The sequence below is a fragment of the Psammomys obesus genome, unplaced genomic scaffold (genome assembly GCF_907164565.1).
Source record: "Psammomys obesus unplaced genomic scaffold, mPsaObe1.curated_primary_1811, whole genome shotgun sequence".
In the NCBI taxonomy this organism is placed as follows: Eukaryota; Metazoa; Chordata; class Mammalia; order Rodentia; family Muridae; genus Psammomys; species Psammomys obesus.
This window is the reverse complement of record NW_026590767.1, coordinates 10,505,884-10,528,520: the sequence shown is the minus strand read 5'-3', so window position 1 is coordinate 10,528,520 and position 22,637 is coordinate 10,505,884. Positions and strand designations below refer to the sequence as shown.

At 46.4% G+C, this 22,637-nt stretch overlaps 1 protein-coding gene across 2 annotated transcripts in view; it reads right to left on the bottom strand.

Moving 5' to 3' along the window:
- Window positions 1-22,637, bottom strand: part of Inpp5a (inositol polyphosphate-5-phosphatase A) — a 184,442-nt gene that overhangs the window by 27,944 nt on the left and 133,861 nt on the right. For both annotated transcript variants that reach the window (XM_055608822.1, XM_055608823.1), the window contains exon 9: window positions 13,130-13,214. In XM_055608822.1, the coding sequence (XP_055464797.1) occupies window positions 13,130-13,214 (85 nt within the window). The remainder of the gene's footprint in view (window positions 1-13,129; window positions 13,215-22,637) is intronic.

The following is a 22,637-nucleotide window of genomic DNA, read 5'->3' as shown; positions in this document are numbered from 1 at the left end:
TTATTATTATTATTATTATTATTATTATTATTATTATTATTATTATTATTATTTTGTTGTTGTTGTTGTTGTTGAAAATTCATATAATATATTCTGATCATGGTTTCCCCTCCATTTCCTCTCAGATCCTTTCTGCCTCCTACCTACCTAACCCTATGCCATCTTTCCCTCTCTCTTTAGAAAGCAAACAGGAAAATTTAAAAAAGCCAACAAATCAGAATAAAAAACAACAAAAAAGAATTAACAAACAGAAACACACATGCAAAAACAAACCCCATTAGAACACAAAATTAGAAACCATAATATACAAACAGAAGACCAATAAGATAAAATAATCAAACAAAGCAATATGAGACTAAAAAAAAAATCTACAGAAACACCATTGGGTTTATTTTGTGTTGGCCATGTACTGCTGCTAGGCATGGGGCCTACCCTTAAGTGTGGTTTATATACTCAGTGAGACTCCATTGGAGAGAACCAGTTTTTCCTTTGCAAGTAGTTGCCAATTGGAGATAGTTTCTTGGTTAAGATGGGAGCTTGTGTCCACTTCCCCCTCTCAATGCTGGGACCCTATCTGGTTTGAAACTGTGCAGGTCCTGTGCATACTGACCATTAAAGGTTTTTGTTTGTTTGTTATGAGACAGGGTCTCTCTACATAGCCCTGGCTGTCCTGGAACTCACTCTGTAGACCAGGCTGGTCTCAAACTCACAGAGATCCACCTGCCTCTGCCTCCAGAGTTCTGGGATTAAAGGCGTACACCACCATACTCCATAATGGCTGTATTATCTTGGTTCGTTACTCAGACCAGGGTATCTGCTGGTAGATAGATGGATGAATGACTCAGGATGGGTGTCTATCCCTTGGTGACATACAGGGTTCCCCTGGCATTTCTGCAGCAGTGAAGGCATCTCAGGAAGGACCCTGCCAGGGCAGGTGAGAAACTCTTTGAGAGGATAGAGGCCCCAGTCCTCAGCTAGGGCTTAAGCCGGTCAGCATTAGCACTTGCAGCTCCCCTGAACACCTGAGAGGGAAGCACAGCTAGCATGAACTCACCAGGCCTGCTTGCCTGGCCTCTGGCTAGGGCACGGCATCTCTCAGAATTTGTCCCAGGGGAGACATGGGCAGATTGGTGGACAGCTCTGGACCTTGCAAAGCCACCAGGCACTCCATTGTCCAGCCCAGGACTGTGCTCTAGGAGGGGTTGATGCCTCCATTGTCTAAGGTAGCCTGTCACTCACCAGTAACTGCACAAAGCTGTGGGGGCAAGGTTTAATCCTGACTTTAGTCAGGAGATGAAAACCAGAGGCCAGATGTCTCCAGGCTGTTTAAAAACCCAGAGCCTCCTGGCCTTGCTTTTTTTTTTTTTTTTTTTTTTTCTCCTTTCCTCCAAGGGGCTTATAGGGTAGGAGGGTCAAAAGTTAATCACAAAGCAGTACCACCCCCTACCAGAATATGAGCAGCAAGGGGAGCCATTTTGGGCAAAATAAGAGTTAAACTACCCCAAGGAAATTAGACATCCCTCGGAGCCCAAGAGGAACATGAAGGGAACTAACTATGCCTTTAACTCCATTTGTAGTATCCAGGAGATCAGGTGCTTCAGTGCTTACTCCAATGAGCAAACAGAACCCAAAGGCTCCCTTGCTGTAGATATCAGTTGCTCTGCCAAATCAGCAAAGCAGTCAAGCCAAGGGTGGAAAGATACCACTCTTCTTAGGCTTGAAGGCCACACAGGAAACAAGCAACTCCTCAGAGGTAAAACCACCTTAAAACGGAAACGTAAAGCAAGCCTATACTTTGAAGCTGTGACATCCTCTGGTCTCTTACCTCACAGGACCCCTGTGGTACTCTCCTGAGGCAGCATCCCAAGCCTGCCAGGGGTTCAGGACCTAGCCCCATTAGCACCTTGGATGGAAGGCAAGCAGGGAAGCTGCAAATTTTACCTCTGTGAAATCTATGTAGCCAGCTGGACACCAGGTGACCAAGACTTACAACTTCTAAGTGAGACCTTGCTTGGCACTTCCACTTTATCTCCTCAGTCTGTGCTACTAAAAATCAGGCAGCTCTGCTTCCCACGGTGGTGGGGACATCCATGTGTTGGCAGCCTCAGGCTAGCTCCCCACAAGCCTTATCCAAGGTACTCTGAGATGGTCACACCAAGTTCCAGAGGCTTCTCTATGGGTGAAAATGTCAGACAGTGGGATGACTGGTTCTGCATAGTAAACGGCAGAAGTCTGTCTGTGCACGTAAATCAGCTAGTGGCCTCCTGCTCTTGAAAATAGTGCTTGACTCAGAGGCACACGGACTGCCTGACACTCATAGGCATTGCATGTGCCTATGGATGATGAGGGGAGGAAGGAAAGTGGGGTTGCTGGGAGGAAGGGGTGGGGGTCCGGCTGGACTCCTTCTAGGTAGAGTGTGGGGTGCTCACTCCTCACGTAGGCCACTCTTTGCTTGCTGCGGGCAACAGCTGGTGGGTGGGCTTAGAGATACATCTTACCAATTTTTCATGCCCGTCCTCTAAACATGACCCTGTTCCTGAGCCTTTATTCCTCTGACAACTTCATGCAAGAAAACATGCAGGCTCTCTGATAGCGTGAAATCAGGAACAATGGCCTGGGGACAGAGGGGCGAGGGGTGGCTGTGGCTGGCCAAATTTCAGCCACACACAGATGTTCCGAGGAATGTCTGAAAGCCAATGCTTTAAAAAGAAATGAGCCTTAAAACAATGTCTTCAGCAGCGAGGAGGAAGGTCAGTCCGGGCAGCTATCGGATCCTGTCAGGGCCCGACCACCGTTAGAAATTTCAGTGATGAGCTATACTGCTCTCACGTCCAGCTGGGCTGTGTGTCCCACACCAGTCTGTTCTCTCTTTCCTAGCTGAATTTTGCTTCACAGCACTACAGTTTACAGACATTTGAGCCACAGTCTCCAAGACTTCCTACAACTAGTGGTGACTAATGACAGGGAAACTGCAGAAACTCTGGTTTGAGGCAGCTGCTGAGGGGCAGCATTTCAGACCAAGAAGGGCAAGGCTGGCAGTGAAGCTGGAATGGCTGTGCTGCCCTCCCTTTATACTGCAAATGGGGCAGAAACTCCGAGCAATGTTTAAGCTTCTGGGTAAAGGACTCTGTATGGTGGTGGCCTAGAGCAGGGCTGGAAGACATAGGGAACTGTGGGGCTCCACTGCCTGTCCACACATGTCACCACTCATAAGACCCCCCTCAGCATCCATAATCAGTATCCCATCTCATCTGCACTCTAATCAGTCAGTGCCACTCACAGCTCTGGGACACACACAGGTGGGCGTGTGCAGGTGCTCCCTGCAGCTGACCTGGGAACAAGCTTCCCCATGAAACCCGAGCTGTGCTGAGATCACCAGCCTCCCTAGCCCCTGACAGCCCTGCAGGTGACTGTCAATGTCTCTGAACACAGCCTCTGCGCAGGGGGCAGCAGGGTCAGGTGACAAAGCCAGCAGGGCACAGGTCACCAACAATAAAGGCTGTGCTTTCATTGTGGGTCACTTCTGGGTATGATGGGCTTCAGGCTCTCCTGAACAAGTAAACTTCTTTCTGGCTTAAACAACTGAAGCCCATGTGGCAAACCTACGCTGGTCTAGGCAGCCAGATAGGTAGCAGCTGATGTGTGGCAAGAAACTGCTTGTGCCAAGGAGGCCCAGCCTGTCTGTATAGCTAGCACCTTGACAAGAGTGTGAGCCTATGACAGGCTCCTCACTGGAATGGTGGTCATAGACAGGGCAGAAGACATCCATCCTGCTTTCTTCTTCATGCCCAAGGCTTTTACTTAAATTCTAGCCAGGAAAATGTACAGAAGTAAAACTCTACGGACAACTTTGAACAACTTTCACGTGGCAGAGATGACGGTAGGACAGAAAGGGGCTGACAGCAGCCAGCCTGAGGCTCTACTAAAGGAGGGAAGGACTCCCAGTAAGCATTCCTAGACATGCGGATGGTTTCACACTGATGTCCCTTGAAACATGTCAAAGGATAATCCTTACCACTAAACTCAGATTTTGATGTCTCTAAAATGCAGAAGTGACCCACAGAATAACCATTATGGAGGTTAGATATAGTTCTTTTGGAATACTGAACATTAATACAAATTTGGGTTCTACTACATAGGATGCTGTTAAATTAACAGAATGTTTTTCCTTGGAATATTTCCTTGGAAATACTAATTGAAAATGTCCCCTATTGCTGCTGCAAATGCAGGGTGCTTAGACAATGTGACTCCACAAACCAGCCATCCCAGATCCAGAACACACCTGCCTCACCCATAAAATAGTGGATGAAGTTCAAGGCTTAGGTGCAGGTAACTGTGAAACAGGTACCAAGGACTAAAACATTAAATTGTGAGAATCCTCATGGTCTATCACAGTCCCAGGATAGCCACTCAAAATTTAAAGCATAAACAAGCGCTGTCTAACTGTTCCTTGATAACTGATGCCTATGGACATTATTTTAAATCTTATCATGTAGTTTCTAGAAAATAAGGGTGATTGGCAAGTCACTCAAATGACTTGGAAACAGGTGATGTTAAAACTTGAATTCATCACTTGAAAACAGTATCCTGAAAATTTCTCTGACATGAACTGCACCTCAGTCAGAAGTTAGCACACATAAAGGACACCACATGAAGAAGACATTGCCATCCTTATAGAAGTAAAAAGCCATCACAGAGCCGGCAAAGATAATACCACACTAGATCTAATTGTGTGGTTGTGTGGTGACTAAATGGCATATATAAATAGTACTGAATTCACCCTGCCAACTTTTCGTAGCTTGGACATTCATACACAGACACACACACACACACAGCTGCTTCTGGATGCACAGTCCTTGCACACCCCCATTTCCCTTGAAGTTGAGGTGGGAGTCAGTGGGTGCCTTGCCCCATAAAAAAGTTATATGTGGACAGGCTGTAGAACCACAGATGTACATACCAGCATTATGGCTATTGCTCTGATTATGGCAGTTCAGGCCCACACAGACACATCTGTGGCCTCTCAGGTGCCCAGTAAGGCACATTACTTTTATGCCCAGCACCTAAAAAATCCTCACTGATCCCAAACTTGAGTGTCCCAGAGCATCTCAGATAGCTCAACTGTACTCCACTGGGTAGGGAGGCAAAGCAGTAGACAGTCTAACCTAGAACAGGGAGTAGACTGGTGGCTGCAGGGCTGTGGGTGGCTGTCCAGTCCACCCTCAATGAGGCCAGCAGTTCCAGGCTGACTAAGCAACACCAGGCACAGGATTTTACATGATTTCCTGAGCTTTTTTGGAATGGGGTTCTACCTCACACAGGAGGCCTGAGAGCAAAGCAGGCAGGCCCCATCCATCACCCCAGTTCACCTCCTCTGACTTTCCAAAGAAATTAAGTTCCACTGAAGAGCCTTACCATTCTGGAGATCAGATGAAGCTATGAATGATGGCAGGAGAAATACCTGCTGGCCTGATATCACTGTAGGTCATGGGGCTGGGCACAAGGGCCTTTGTGCAAAGTTCAGGGCACACAAGTACATCAGCAATGGATGCTATTTGGGGAACTATCAGCATCCACAGAGGCCCCCTTCTCTCTCTTTCTCCTTGCTAGACACCATCAACTGTTCATCTAAAACCGAGTATCATAAAGACCCTGTCAACCTCTTCTCCCAAGATGGCTTGCCTTGAAGCAGCTGGACAAAGGTGGATGTGGTACCAATAAGCCTCAGTGACTTGTTCACTCCACCCAGGTAGGACAGAACCTACTTTTCCAGGAGTATGAACACAAGCTGAGGCTCAGGAGTAGCAGGAACCCATATCCAGGGCCCAGAAGTGTCTTACAGGACTGTTGACCTGTGGATCATGAGCTGTCTCAGCTATACCTGCAGCATGACTCCTTCAAGGCTGGGAAGGATGGAGAGAAAGTAGAGCACAGAGGCCCTAAAGGCTCTTAGAGCTGGGACAGGCCATGAGCGTACTTTGATCAGTGAGTCCAAAGATCTAGCTCCTCTAAGAAGGTCTTGGGTTAGAAAAACAGGGAAAACACTGGCTAATTAAGGTATGCAAATTGATCTTCACAGAAGTAAATACTCTGAATATAAAATCCAAACTGTTGTTATAATCTACTACAATATAGCTGCTGTTGCCAACCCTATTCAGAAATGGTCCAACCAGAGTTCTTCTGAAGTCATTAAAAATACATCTAATGATTTTAATTATGAATTCTGTTGCTGCCATTATTTTTTTTTAAAGCTTTGAAGCTGGGTGGTACTTTGTGTACACCCTCTCTGAGGCCCCACGATTCTTGGTACCTGAATGATGGAGGAATAAAATGCCCACTTGGACTTGAGGGAGCCCTGGCTAGAGAGGAAGAAGAGCTGCTACCATGACTCACTGCAGGGGACTAAGCTGGGTATACAAAGCGTTACTGGAACTGGTGAGAGCTATGGGCAGATCTGCCTGCACTCTTGACTTAGGATGCAATTCTAAGGGCTGCTATCCAGGTGAAGCAGGCCCTGAAGGGCCCATGGGAACGCTACCAGGCTCTGACACAGCAGTGCCCACTTCACACGAAGCCTAGGCTTTAATGCCCCTTGCTCACCTTCTATAATACAGGCGAAGCTCCATATTACAACGGGCTGACAAGGCTTGCCAGGGTAAGATCAAGGGCAACCACTGAAAGGCTGAGGAACAGGACTTAATTCTGGCCAAATCAAATAGCTGCATACACACAGCAGAGTAGACACCATTGTCACAAGCCACCCCTGTTCTCCGAGCCCCTGGGGATATGCTGGTGGATATGTGGGCTCTCTTGCTATGGTCTGGAACATGCCCATAGCACTTGTGGGCAATGCACACAGGGGCATAGCAGAGTGTTCTAACAAGGACCCAATGACCATAGGCAGCCAGCACTTCAGCTGGACCTCGCCCAAAAATAGTCCACTGGCTAAGGCAAGAGAGTCTTGGACTCTCAGGAGTCCTGTAGAGTCATTACCTCCCTGGCTGACTTACAGGAACCCCTGGATACCAGTAGTGTTTGGATACCAGGCGGCCAACCTGGTTTGCTGTTGCAATGGTCTTGCTGTTGCAATGGTCTTCATCGCACTGTGGACACCAGGGATTCTTTGAAGTGTTTTCCCAAACTGACATAGCCAACATTGACAACACCTCAGTGTCACTCTCTACTGTGTCCCAGGAGCCCCTCTGGAAGGCATCTGCAGTGGTGCCTTCATTGGGCCCTGCTCTAAAGCAGGCACAGCTGGTACATGAGCATGTAGCTGTCAGCAACTGGCAACAGGATTTTGAAGATGATCGGCTTCCAAAAATGCATCTATCATCACCACTGATGGGAGGTGATGGACAGCAGGTGTGGTGAGCCCAGACCATGCAGAGACAGGCACGACTGGCACCGCTGTCACTCTGCGTCACCATGGCCAGCTGAACACTCCAGCTGCCAGTTGCCACTGTGCAAGACATAAAACATACCCTCCAAGCAATCCCAGCAGCAGGACTGTGCTGGAGGCTGCATTATTAATTAGAGTAATGGCGCGTGGTCCTGTTACATGGCAGGATAATCGTGTTTAATTTGTGTATGTTTTAATTATGGCTTAAGCGGTGCCAAATTTGATCACAGTATCATCTTTTCAGTTCTGCTCTGCAAGCATGTTTGCATTAATTTGCATTTGAAACATAAGAAGCTGCTCTTCCTGGGGGCAGTGCCTCACAGCACTGCACACAGAGCCTCTTTCACAAGCCTCCCATCCCATCCCCACATTCCTCCCTCACTGCAAGTGACAAGCAGGTCTCTACTGTGTGCTCCAAGAGCTTCCAGAGCCTAGAGGCTGGTCCCTTCCTGGAGGCACCCCAGAGCCAGAGCCCACCCTCCCTGCAGGATGAACAATGGCTTCATTTAATGTGTTTAATTTACTGAGATTGGGCTTAGCTCATTGGCCTTTCATTGTTTTGGAGATGGGTTTAATTAACCTCTGATGAATCTTGCCAGCCAGTGTGATGGCATGAGACCCCAAGGGGCAGGGCTATCAAATGGGCCCTAGTTCCTGAAAGAGTGGGATCTCCTCCCCTGTCCAGGATGACAGGAGAACTGAAGGGGGGCTGTTCTCGGTGGGGACCCAGGGTACCAAGAAAACAAAACAAAAAGCCTAGGCTGTGCCAGACACTGAAAACCAAGCTCTGCATTCTTTTTAGGAGGGAAACCACCTGTAGATGACATACCTGTGTGCTGGGTATCTCAGACGCCAGCTACCCACAGCCCCAGGACTGTTTTCCAAGAAGACATCCTTCTGCAGGCACCCTGTGTTGTGAACAGCACATCTTTGTTCTTATGACTGTGTCTGTCTGGGACTATTCTGATTTTTCACTCCTCTCAGTTTTTACTCTGCCTTTCAGAAACATAAAAGCCACTTGGGGGTGACCTGTCAGAAATGAGGGTACAGAAATTCCTAAGGGCACTTGGGCTACAAATGGTCTGCAGGTATGTACACCGAGGCACCTGAGGCCCTTCCGGGAAGAATACGCAGTAAGGAAAGACCTGGCACTCCAAGTGGCCGTGTCTGTGAACTAGGTTTCAGTTAAAGGCCCACAGAAGCCATTATAGGTAAGCATGGAGCATGGTCTGGCTTATTCCTGTGGTCCTAGGTGGGGTTGAGGCTTACTTCTTTCTTGGCAAAAGAGTCCATGTGGTTGAGTGAGACAGTAGACAGAAGAATGGGCCTGGGGCAGGCAGTGTGATGGGCCTCTCAAGGTGGGTAGGGGGATCATGTGCCATGGAATTTTATACAGAGCTAGTAGCGGTAAAATCACAAGAATGCATGGTGTTTAATCTCAGAGCTACAACCTTTGTGTCACTTAAAGGGCTTAAAAACACCTATACTAAAAAAGTGTTTGCTTTACTTACATAATAAAGCATATTCAAAATGTCAAAGTAAGCTTTATTGGCTGAATGAACAGCAGCTACCCATAGGGTTTTAAAAGGTTCAAAACCCCTTGAGGAGATCTAAGATATATTCATTAATTTACCGAGCAAATAATCCAGTTTAAGAACTACTGATTCCCCCTGCCCCCAACTCCTTTGCAAGTGTCACACTAATAGTAGGGACAAAGGCTCCAGGCTTCTAAAGCAGGAATGGCCATATACCAGGAGGAGTGACTTCGGGAAGAGCTGCAGTCATCAGGAGGCCCACCACAACAGCAAGTGTCCAGTGCCAATGATCTCAGCACCCTGTTGTGCCTCCTCCCTGAGGAGGAGTCTTCCTTGGTGGTGTTACAGCCACCTAGGTCATCCTGTCCCATCGCAGTGGCTTTGAGAAGAAAACTGTAGAGGGTGCTGTTCGTAATCACCAGAAATGCTGATTATGGCCACAGCACAACCATGCTAGTAACTTCCTGTGGGAAAATGCAGGCCAAGAGTATACAGAAGGAAAGCACCCCACAACATATGTCAAGTAGCTGCCATGGCCCTTCTCAGGCAAGGCCCAGAGAAGCCATCTTAGGCAGTGCCCTGTTACCATGTCATCTAATACCTGGGGGTGAGTGGGCACAAATACAGCAGGCATTTACAAGAGACCTGACACTGTGGCTACCTTGCTTATGGCTGGAGACTCTTCCTCTACACGGTTGGGTCCTCTCCTCATAGCTGGAGACACTGTCTGTCCCTTCTGTGGGAATCTGCATAACAGATCACAGTGCTGCCCCCTGTCGTGAGTGAGACAGTGCCACAGGTGGAGCACTTCAAAGAACAGCTGGGTCTCTGGCTGGAGACGCCGCATTGTGGACATCCCAGTACTGTTTCCAAGATGGATAAAGACATTTTATTCATGGCTAAGGAAGCTGAGTCGAAGTACAACATGATAGCAAGTCCATGGAGGGCATTTCCTCAAATACAAAGATCCTTACATTGGTGACAAAGCTTCATCTGGACCTGCCCCAGGCTAGCCCTGCCTGGGTAAAAAGAAACTTTTAATCTGGCTCCTTAGCTGCCTGGATGCTCTAGGCCATGTATCCTGGAAGGGATGGTACAGGCAATGTAGTTGCATTAGTATCTGCTCAGCCATAAATGGGGAGAATGTCCAGGTCCTCTGGGCCAGCAGCAGGCTATCGGTGAGACTTTCAGTGAAGCAGGAGCATCACTTAGCAAACTTAGAGCAAGCCCTCTTTCAGCAGCCACCCCTCTTCCTTGGAAAACCCCTCTCTAAAGTGTGCCTCCTGTAGAATCAAGAGGACTACAGGCCACCTGGGTGGTTTTGCAGATCCATCAATCTGCCAGCAGATGACATAAACTCACCCTCCATGAGGCCAGTGTAGCTCAGCCTGTGCTTTGGATACACCTAACATTCAGCAGACCGCCATAAAGGCCAACAGCCTTCTGACAGACCAGGAGGCAACACTGATTTTGATGTAGTCTGAGAGCCCTGACTCCTCACAGAGGTAGCGGCACCCATGAGAAACAAAACCCATCCACACCTTGAGAGCCCCCGTGGCCTGTGCAGCAAGGCAAGATCTCCTGGTGCTTTCTCTGAGTTCCCACAGTCCATTCTTCAGTCCCCATCATGCTCTGACCCACAGCAAAGGAGAGGCAGTAGGGAGACAGGGTGTCTCCCACCTACCACCCTTTGGTGCCTGTTCCAGCCCCACTATCTCTTGGCCTCCTGCTCAGCAAAGTAGCCAACACAGTTCTGGCTAGAAGCTAATAGGAAGCTATGTGGTTTAGGGCAGACTGATGACCCCCTGGGCACTTATTGGCTTTCAAGGGGGACACAAAATGCAGAATGCTTTATTTCCATGATAACTGCAGCTGCCCAACTCTGCCCAGGTGCCATAAGGAGGCAAAGGTCAGGCAGCAAAGCTAATGGCCCTGGTGAGCTCCTTCCTGGCTTTGCAAACAGGCCTACTGTATGGAATAGCCATATGTGCTCTCACCCACACAGCAAAACTGTCCTCCCACCGAAACACACCTTAAAGAACCGATTCAGAGAGTGCCCACTATCCATTCTGAGTCTGTCCAGACTGGCTTTTTCTTATGGCCCATGCTCCATCCAGAAAAAAAAAGCCTACTGCGAAGAAACTTCTCTGACTTTTCCCTAACCACAGGCAGCTCTGGGTCGACTGGCACTGGCCTTCTAAGAGTCCTTTACTCCCACACTAGCCTCTCTGCTCCAAGTGGAGCCTCTGGAGAGTTAGGGAAAACATTATTTGCAGCAGGACTGCTGGCCTCAGGCAGCAAGCTGGCAAATCAGCCCAGAAACTCAAGCATAAGAAAGTGCAGGTCTGGGAAATAAGTCTTTCTGGCCTCCAGTTGCTACCCTCTTGGTATACTCTCAACAACTTTGCACACAGTGACAGAGATCTCCAAAGGCAGATCTTCCTCCCACTCATTTCAGACTTTTGTTCATGAGACTGAGAATGGACACCAAAAGCCCAGCAGGACAGTGCAGGATTCCATATTTCCATAAGGAATCTAACTGTCTTGGAAATTGTATAGGCTCCAGAATGGGTGTTCTTTTCCTTCCTCCTTAATGGCTGGGCTACTTCAGAGGCTGAATGGACAGTTGGGGGCAGGGAGCCTGAATAGGTCCTCTGCATATATGTTTTGGTTTTGGTTGTGTCTTTTGTGAGACTCCTAACAGTGAGAGCTGATGGGTGGGAAGTGTCTTTGACTCTTTTGTCTGCTCTTGAGACCCTTTTCCTCCTACTGAGTTGTCTTGTCTAGCATTGATATAAGGGTTTGTGCTTAGTCTTATTGTTATGCTGTGTTTGGTTGACATCCCTGGGAGACTTGATTTTTTTTTTTTTTAAGGGAACCAGAGGAGTGGATCTGGGGGAGAGGGAAGGTGGGGGAAGAGGCTGAAAAGAGTAGAGGGAGGGAAACTGTGGTCAGAATGTAATGTATGAGAGGATTAAAAGGAAAAAAGATGCATGGCTACCAGGAGACACTGAACACCCAGGATCCCCCCTTCCCACTACCCACTGCACATCCAGGGATGACAGCTGCATCCACTGAATATTCAGGGAAGCCCCCTGCACCTACTGGGCATCTAGAGAGACCCTTTGCTCTACAAAGTTCAAAATGTAACCTGTATGCCTGCCCTGATGAGGTACCCTTAGCTTAATTAAACATAGAAGGATTTTAATGGCACATCACTCATTTCTATCAACCAAAGGGAGACACCTGCTCAGCTGTCTTTAAAAAATAATTTTCTACTGAGGATGGAAGATTAATGTGTGACAATACTTGGAACTGAGACTACTAATGAGAAGACAGTAATGTGAGGTACTGCATGACTTTATGCTGTTCTTTCTGTGGCCCCTGAATGTGAATTACCTACTGTTGCCACATGCTTTAAAAGTCCCAGGGCAGGTGGGCATGAAAGGTGAAAGGTGGGAGGTGTCTCACTTTTCTGCAACCTCCACTTTTGTTGCCACTAGGGAAGGTGGTGCATCCTAATCACATAAGAACCGGGAGATAATAGTTGCAAAAAGCCAGAGCTCAGGGTGCCAGCAGTCATTTGGTGCAGACTCGGGAGCTCACTACAGAGAAATCTGCCCCTTAAGCCAACACTGTAGGACTTGCTCCCATTGGCAGGATACTTTCACCGCACAGTTTCATTCCAACCTCAGTGGCCACATCACTTGTCTTGGGGCCAAAGTTTGCCAGCTGTAGTCACTCTAGGGACTCCAGGACTCTGTTATTCAGCCTAGAGCTCTTACAGTAGTCAGCATAGCTTTGGAGTTCCCCAAACTAAGCGAACCTTGATTGATTAAATCAAGTAGAACAACCAGTTTCCTTGTGTTTGATGAGGGTTAAACAGTGAGATGAAAGTTTCCCAGTGGGAAACACCCAGAGACCAACAATCTCCAGCTCTACAGGTATCAGAGTGGCAGTTCACAGTGGTCTCCAGAGGCTATTTCCTATTAGACTGCAGGACAGAGGGATGCCTATTCCTAAAACCAATAATGGCTGACTGGCTGAACAACTGTACAGACATCCCCTCTCTATAATCTATGAAAATGGTGACATGAAAGTGGCCTAAACAGATAGCATTTCTCTGCCACTAATTTGTTTGCCTCAAGGAAACTCAATGCCCAAGCTGAATAGGAAACCCATGCTCACCTACCTCTACAACAGACTTGGAATCCAGGCGGAAGTTGAAATCACCAAAGACAAAGTAGGAAACCTTCTCAAATCGCTGGTCAATGATTCTGGGAGGAGAAAAGGAGAAAGTGGTTACTGACACTGCAATGCTGAACAGCCCAAAAGGGCCTAGACCAGCTATCCCTCCATGCTCCCCAAATGCTTTCTGCTACAAAGACACTATGGTGATTGTTTCTTGCATTGCAAAATCTAGCACAAAGGCTACCTACCATCCGCACACTACAACCAAACAGCACTCAACTGTTCTTTGCTGGCCAGGAACATGTGGAAATAGAAGTGCTAACAGGACTAGACAGATACTTGAGGGTGAGAACAGCATTCAGAAGAAGCAGGAAAAACTGACGGAGAGCTTGTCTTAGGGAAGAGGTATGCTTATGTTTGCAAGGAGGACCCTATGGCCACAGCAGGACAGTGCCTCGGCTGTGCACCTTGCCCTCCTTAGAGATTATGAGCTCACTCTTAACTCTGCAGTGGTTACACTCCACCCAGACGCTTCCAGGTCACACATGATGAGGGGTGCCTGTAATAATACACTGGCTAGCACATGCTGCTTTGCTGAACAACTTTTCCACAGTCTTTGCCAATCGCAATCACTTTGTGAAGAATTTTTCCCATTGAGAGATACAAACACACAAACATCCGGCAGAAGAACACATAGAAGCTTCCCTTAAAGAGAGGTGCGGGTCTCCCAACTGCCACCCTTGACAACACACATCAATAACTCTCCTGCTCCTGAGGCACGGTAAGTGCTCCTTATTGCAGATTTGAAAGTGAAATGAGGACCATTTACAGCACAGGATTCTCTAACCAGATACCAGTAGAACAAAAGTGTGCCTTCTGTTGGAGGTAGTTATTGCAGAATTCACTGGCTACCCCAGTCTTACCCATGTTACCTGCTGTGGCAAAGTCTAAGGTAGAACAAGGGACAGGCTCATGTTTAAAATAAAATAATGAAATAAAATAAACTTGATGGTTGGGGGAGATGGCTCACTGGGTAAAGGGGCTTGCTCCACAAGCATGAAGACCTGAGTTTGAATCCCCAGCATCTACTTAAAAAGCCACATGTGGCTGTGTGCTTATAATCCCAGCATTTAGGTTGAGATGGGAGGGTGAAGACAGGCAGATAAACCCTGAGAGCCGGCTCCCTGGCTAGCTAGCCAAGCCTAAATGGCCAACTTCCAGTTCAGCGACAGACTTTGTCTCACAGAAAAAATGTAGACTATCAGAAGAAGCCACTTCATACCTTGTTCTGCCTTCCATGTGTGTGCTCTACTCACATCCAATTACCAAACAAATGAAACACACAACACACATGAAACAAAAGAACAGAGGGAGGAGGAATGGAGAGAAGAAAGAAGGGGAGGAAGAGGAGGAAAAGGGAAAAAGAGGAGAAAGATGGGGAGAAGAGGGGAGAAGGAAGAGAGAGAGGGAAGGTAGCAGTCAGACTTTCTCAGTTATCCTGACTCCAGTGTCTGGTGGCTGCCAGGAAGTCCAGTGTGTCATGCTGTGGCCTGGTTATTGCTATCCTGCTATAGATAGGCTGCTGTCAGCATCAATGAGTACCAACAGAGGGTGTAGGGTTGGCAGAGAGGAGTACATAGAGCTGAATTCAGGTTGCAAGGGGTGCTACAGGCCCAGAATCCTGGAAAGTAGCAGAGCCAATAAAGCCCTTGATCGTTAGGAATGCGCATCTGCTATGTGAAACTCTTATGGCTTGCTGTTACACTGGTTTGCAATGAAAGTATGAAAGGTGTCCAAACCCTGGGTTGGCAGAATGTAGTCACTGGGAGGAAGCCAGGTGCCCTGGTGGAGAGTTCTGTGCTGCCAAGGCTTCTGAGAGGCAGGAGAACTCTGCCCACTGGCCCAGGCTGAGAAGAAGTCTTCTCTACTGGCAGGAATCTGGTCTTTAGTTTTTACATCTGTGGGTTGCTGGGCTTGTCAACCCACAAGGGTTTCCCTCTTGTTGCTGTTCCTTCCATTCTACTCATGCAACTTGAAACCTGCCCTTCCAGTGCTGTGCCTTTCCCCTTCTGTGTGGAGCAATCTACAAGGTAGTTATTCTAGCTTTCCCAGAAGGCTGACTGGTCTGACAGCTCAGCATGGGGCTTTTTTGAGACTACCTACTGTTTTCCATAGATTTTTAAAACAAACATTATTCCTATATATCTTTGACTAATATGACTTTTTATAAAGTTTTTTTAACATTCTTTTAGAAATTCTCCAGATCTTTTCATATTCCTCTTATGGAAAATTTGCTGTATCCTCTGGTCAAATTCCAGGAAAAGTTCTGTCTTTCCTCTAATAGGAATTACGATTAATTTAAATGTTAATTTACAGAGAAAGTGCATATCTTAACAGCAATGCAGATGGCTAGCAACTTCACCTACTTTTTAGAAATTCAGTGAGGGAGTGGAGCCCTTTCACAGCAGGAAGTTTTGAGTCTGGTTAGGCCACAGTCTGCTCAGCTTCGCCCCTTCAGCCCTTTCTCTTCCTGCTCACCCAGTGGGGGCGCACTGCTTGCAGTAGTGAGGGGAGTAGGACTCATTCTGACAGGACCCTGTCTGTCTCTCAGCAGGAAGAGATCTGAATCACCTTTAGAAAATGGCTTTCTGCATGCTTGCTTGCTTTTTTTTCTTTTTCTTTTTTTTTTTTTTTTTTTTTTTTGAGACAGGGTTTCTCTGTGTAGTCTTGGATTTGCTTTGTAGACTAGGCTGTCCTTGAACTTGCAAAGATACACCTACCTCTGCTTCCCCAAGTACTGGGGTTACAGGAGTATACCACCGCGCACAGTGGCTTTTTCTTTTTTAACTGAAAAAAAAAGATTGTTTCATACAATATACTCTGATTACTGTTTCCCCTCTTCCAACCCTTTCCAGCTCCCCACCCTACAACTGCAAGCAGGCAAACAAATAAACAGAATTTAAAAAACAAAGTGAGAAAACACACACACACACACACACAACCCATAAAAACACAAAACAGGAAACCATAATATTTGAGCAAAAGACAAATTAGACAAAAATAAAAAATAAAAAAATCCAAACAAAGCAATATGAGGCCAAAGTTTACAAAACTACCATTGAGTTTCTTTTGTGTTGGTCATCTGCTGCTGGTAATGGGGTCTGCCCTTAAATGTGGTTAGTATATCCAGGGAGACTCCATTGGAAAAAAAACTAATTCTTCCTTTGCAAGTTGGTCACAAGTGGAGATAGCTTCTGGGTTAGGGATGAGACATCATGACTACTTTCCCCTGTTCAGTACCAAGACCCTGTCTGGCCTGTCTGTTTGGGCCTGTGCATGCTCTGTGCATGCTTCCACAGTCTCTGTGAGTTCATATGTGCATCAGTCTTGTATCTGGAAGACACTGTTTCCTTTGTGATATCTTTAAAAGAAAAGGAAAACTATTCCAGACAATCTGCAGATGACCAGGAAAATCCACCCTGTTTTACAGAGCCAGAAGGTGATATGCAAGCTGTTGGGGGAAAAAAAAAAAAGATACTATGGTCCTGGACCCTGTGCTGGACCCTGAATGCTACAATACTGACCCAACAGGCAAATGATGTCCTGTGGTATAATAATGGCATGGCTGTTATGGGAATAACCAAAGTTTCCCCTTCTAACCAGCCCCTAAGCAACTATTTTCTGACTGGATTTAAAAGTGCTCCTCAGGGGAAACTCATGCTTGATGCTGTAAACCTGGTCAGAAGTGCAAGGCTGGGGAGGTCTTAAGCCCTAGGAGGAACCTTCCACTTTGTTTTGCTAAATGTTCGTGTTGTCAAACTGCCTTCTAATTAGGTATGTTTATACCCACAGATTGTTCTGCTCTCAACTTTGGTCAGAAAAATGTCTTTCTGTAGTGGGCAGTGATTAATGCAGAGAGTCATGGCTGGTCAAAGAGCTGAGGATAAGTGATGGTTGAATGCTCAGCCCTAAAAGAAACATCTTTATCAACACCAACACCACTCTCTGGCCATCAGGGTTGGGGAACAGTGCAGAAGGGAAATGGGAAAAAATTAAGATGTGGAACAGTGCTGTAAAATGCTGTCTTCTGGACACGACACATTTGTTACACTCATGGACTCACCACAGCTGGGGTTACCACATCTAGCTGCGGAGCTACTGGTAGTTGACAGCTGTGGGGAGGAGGAGTCCATTATCTTGGGAGTGTGGCCCGACAGGGTGCCCACGCTCCAGTGGATGACCACACCCACACGTGTACAGGCATCACTAAGTGGACTTAGTTATACTGTTTAAAGGACATGAAGGTGAAGGTGGGAGGGGGTGTGGTGGGGTTGGAAGAAGGCACTGTGGGGGCTAGGTATGATCAAGACGCATGAAATACATGTATAAAATAGACAAAAATATTAAAAAAAAAACCCACTAACCAATATCGCAATGCCAACTTAGGGTGTAAGAAAGGACTTAACCAGTGAGGACATCGGCCCTTGTAGCAGGGACTCATAGGTGCTGTGCAACAGGTAACAAGTCCCACCAGAAGTCCAGAGAAAGCAGAGGACCATTCGGACAGGAACAGGAACCCAAGAGGCCTACTGCCCTCACTCTCACCCTGCTTGCCTCATTCTCTCCTACACTCAAAAGGCTGTAGACTAGCTTGTAACCTGCTCTATTTCCACAGAGCTCAAGCTGTTTCCAACATCTTTGTTTCATTTTTTTTCGGTGCCCTAGACTATCCGTTCCTGACTTGTGGCCACCCTGCCCTCCTTCCTGGGAGATGGAAGGGAGGGGAAAGACACCTGAGGCCAGTAGAGCAGCAAGATTCCCATGGCTTGGACATAGTGGGCTCTTTGAAGAGGGGCCTAGGCTTCTCCTCCCAAGATTCCCATTCCTTCTCCTCTATGGGCTTCTCTCCTGCAGAGCAGTTGGACAGAGGCCCTCACTGGGGACAGAGTTGGGCAGGTAAGTGGGCAGCCAGGTTCCATGACAGGGTCTGCTCTATTTCTCAGGGCACGGTTTCATAGACTAGATAGTAATCAGACCTTTGTGTTCACAGGCTGGTTCTGCACAGTGAGAGCTGGAGAGTCCTAAAGAGCATGGGGTTGGGAGAATGCAAGGGAGAACACAAGAATGCTGTACTGGGGGTCTGCCAGCAGCTCTGATGCCCCGTGCCGATGGCACTGTGCCATACATAAGCATCACATCTTGTTTCTTCTAATTCTTCTAGTCCTTCATCTTTTTCCGGAACTGTATTTTAGTAAAACAAAGCAAATCTCTAGCTTGTGCTACCTGCAAGAATGAATGCTATCACATTCCAGACAGAGGCACTTTATATAGCTAAACATTTACTATTTTATCTTGTAATTCAGAGTATCTACCATGAGAAAGCACAAGAACAGAGCTGCTGAGATGGCTCAGAGGGTGAAGGTGCTTGCTGTTCAAGCTTGGAGACCTGAGTCTGAAACTTGGGACCCACATAAATGTGGAAGGACAGCACTGACTTCATAATCTCCATGTGCTCATTGTGGAATACGCCTCAGGAAAACAAGAAACAATAAAGACTTCTGGGTTAACAAAGTTTACTAGTGTGGTTTTTTTCCTTTCTACTGCTGTTTGTTTTCTGGTGTTAGAAGTCTTGTTATGGCTTTAAGAGCAACAATCAATAAATGGGACCTCATGAAACTGAAAAGCTTCTGTAAAGCAAAGGACACCGTCATCAAAACAAAACAACTGCCTCCAGATTGGGAAAGGATCTTCACCAACCCTTTATCTGACAGAGGGCTAATATCCAGTATATATAAAGAACTAAAGAAGCTGAAAAGCAACAATCCAAGTAATCCAATTAAAAAATGAGGAACAGAGCTAAACAGAGAATTCTCTGTAGAGGAATATAGAATGGCAGAGAAACACTTAAAGAAATGCTCAACGTCATTAGCCATTAGGGAAATGCAAATCAAAACAACCCTGAGATTTCACCTTACACCCATCAGAATGGCCAAGATGAAAAACTCAAGGGACAACATATGCTGGAGAGGTTGTGGAGAAAGGGGAACCCTCCTCCATTGCTGGTGGGAATGTAAACTGGTACAACCACTTTGGAAGTCAATCTGGCACTTTCTCCGACAATTAGGAATAGTGCTTCCTCAAGACCCAGCTATACCACTGCTAGGCATATACCCAAAATTTGCTCAAGTACGCAATAAGGACATTTGCTCAACCATGTTTGTAGCAGCTTTATTTGTAGTAGCCAGAACCTGGAAACAACCCAGATGTCCCTCAACGGAGGAATGGGTACAGAAATTGCGGTATTTTTACAAAATGGAATACTACTCAGCAATCAAAAAAGAGGAAATCATGAAATTTGCAGGCAAATGGTGGGATCTAGAAAAGATCATTCTGAGTGAAGTATCCCAGAAGGAGAAAGACAAACATGGAATATACTTGCTTATATAGACCTAAAAGATCTGATAAACATAATGAAATCTATACACCTAAAGAAGATAATCAAGAAAGCGGATACGAGGTATGATGATCAATCCTCATTTAGAAAGACAAATGGGATATGCATTGAACATATGACAGGAGTCAACCGCAGAAAGCATCTGAAAGACTCTACCTAGCAGTGTTCCAAAGTAGATACTAAGACTCATAACCAAACCTTTGGCAGAGTGCAGGGAATCATATAAAAGAAAGGGAGTTTGATGTGGAAAGGATAGGAGCTCCACAAGGACCAAACATATCTGAGCACAGGGTCTTTTCTGAGATGGACACTCAACCAAAGACCATGAGAGGATAAAACCTAGAACCTCTGCTCGGATGTGACCCGTGATAGCTCAGTAATCAATTGGTTTCCCATAGTAAGGGGAACAAGGACTATTTCTAACAGGAACTCAATGACTGGCTCTTTGACCTCCCCACCTCCCAAGGGAGGAGCAGTACTGTTAGGCCACAGAGGAGAACTTTGCAGCCAGTCCTGAAAATACCTGACAAAACGGAGTCATATGAAAGGGGAGGAGGTCCTCCCCTATCAGTGGACTTGGAAAGGGGCAGGGAGGAGATGAGGGAGGGAGGGTGGGATTGGGGAGGGAATGAGGGATACAGCTGGGATACAGAATTAACAAAATGTAACTAATGAGAATAAAAAAAAAAAAAAGTCTTGTTATAAAGCCCAGCTTGGCCTAAAACACTTGTCTCTGCCCCCAGAGTACAGGAATTACAGATAAGCACCATTCTTCCATTACTTATACCTCTCTCTCTCTTTTTGTCTCATTTTTGCTTTTTCAAGACAGGGTTTCTCTGTGTAACTCTGGATGTCCTGGAACTCACTCTGTAGACCAGGATGGATTCAAACTCATAGCGATACACCTGCCTCTGCCTCCTAAGTTCGGAATCAAAAGTGTTCTCCACTACCACCAGGCTACTTAACTTCTCTTAATGGGAGTGAACATTACAGTTGATCTACCTTTTCATGCATGTCCGTAGGAATGACACACTTTAGAAGCCATGTCCCACTTGGGCATGTGCTATATACATATGTCATAGACAAATCACTGGTGTGTTATACACACAGGTTACAGATATGTACATCTAACTTCACAGCAAGCATCCATCTTTACAGAGAGGGGTGGCAAAGCAGGGAGGAGAGCTGCTAACTGCATTCATCAGTACTGGTTCTTGAGCCAAATACATTTGGACTACATCCTCACATTTAAAGGTTCCATATCTTTTTTTCCCCGTGTCTTTTAGTATAGTGTGTGTAAACCACCTCAAGCTCTGAGCTGGAAAGGGCACTTTGGCTTTTCCTGTAGTCAAAAACCACTAAGCAGGTATCCAAAGCTGCCTAGGTTATGCTGAAGCCCCTTGTAGGCTAATGGCACCCATAGACCACAGAATATAGAACAAACCAAAGCTGAGCTCAGTGTAAAAGCATCACGGGGGAAGAGCGTTCACAGGACACTAAGGTGTATCTATGTGGACAAGTGGATCCATAGGCTCTTGGGTGGGACAGTAGAAGGCAGTACCTTTTTCTATCTTATCAACTGGTGAAAGCATTTAACACAAGGGACTGTGTTACATTTTGATTTGATGAAAGCAGAGGCCTGCAAAGCAACATAAAAGCCTGGTCTTAGAAAAGCCAACCATGCTGGGTTTAACCATTCCTTTAATCCCAGTACTCGGGAGGCAGAGAGGCAGAAAGTCAGAGAGACACAGAGGTAGAGACAGAGGGATCTCTGTGAGTTTGCCAGATTATTCTACAGAGCTAGTTCCAGGACAGCTAGGGCTACACAAAGGAACTCTGTCTCGAAAAAAACAGAAACAGCAGCAGCAACAACAACAACAACAACAAAAAACAAAATACATACACACACACCAAAAAGAGGAGGAGAGAAAAGAAAAAAGAAACCACCAACCATAGAAATGTACATCTACTTGGCTAATCAAAAGGCAGAATCCATGCTGAGCTAAATTATTTTAAAAGCCCATTTCAGATAAGCCAGTGCACTAACTTTGGATTCTTGTGTGCTTAGTGAGAAAATGCTGCATTTGGGGCCATTCCTCATGCAAGAGGTGCTGATGGGTCCTAGCTGGGCCCCACACTGGGCTTGTGATGACCCAGGAAGGCAATTTCACTGGCTTGTCTTGATTCCTGTAAGACTATCATTAAAAACCTAAACTTTATCATGCTTTTTGCCCTGCTCTTTTTGATATAATAGCCCAAGCCAATTAATAACAACGCCCATCTCTGAAGGTCGTACAGAAGCAGCAAGATAAAGGGGCTGTCACGGCCCAGGCAATCGCCTGAGTGCCAGGCCGGCGGCCCTCACAGCACTCACTTTTAATTTCTACATAGTGCCATTTGGGCCAGAAAAAAAAGAGTTGTTTTAAAATTAATTACCTTGTCAGTAGCTATTATGATTAAAAAGTAGGCCCACATCAATATCATGTGCCTTATTCAGAAAGAGAATTACAAGAAGAGCCATAAAAATCAATTTTTTAGACCTGGAAATGGTGTCTCTTGTTTGACAGGTGATTCCAGGATGTAACAGCCCCACTGGGGGAAGGGTGGCTTGTCTCTGTCTGGCCAGGGGCCTTGTTCCCCATCTGAGGACATCACCTCCCATAATGCAATGGGCTCCGGACTTCTGGAGGAAAGTCACAGTGAAAGCCACCCTTTCAGCTCTGGTCACTTCCATGCCATAGGAACCCTGAGGGGCCTTGGACCCATTGAGTGTCCCTATGGTCACTGGAGCCACAGAGAGCACCACAGTAATCTCTACAAGGCGTGAGGGATGAAAACCTACACATGGCCGGTTGCTTTTTCATCCCAACGAGCTGCAAAGGTCTTGAAGGTGGATTTTGCCATGACTTGTCAGTCCCCTAATGTGATAAGTTGGCTTCCGCCCCTTTTTACTCTTCAGCCAGTATTTGTGACATTAAATCTTTTGACACTTCGCTTTTACTTAACTATGGAGTCTCTATAAACTTGAAGATCAATCAAGGCTAGTTTTGTCCTC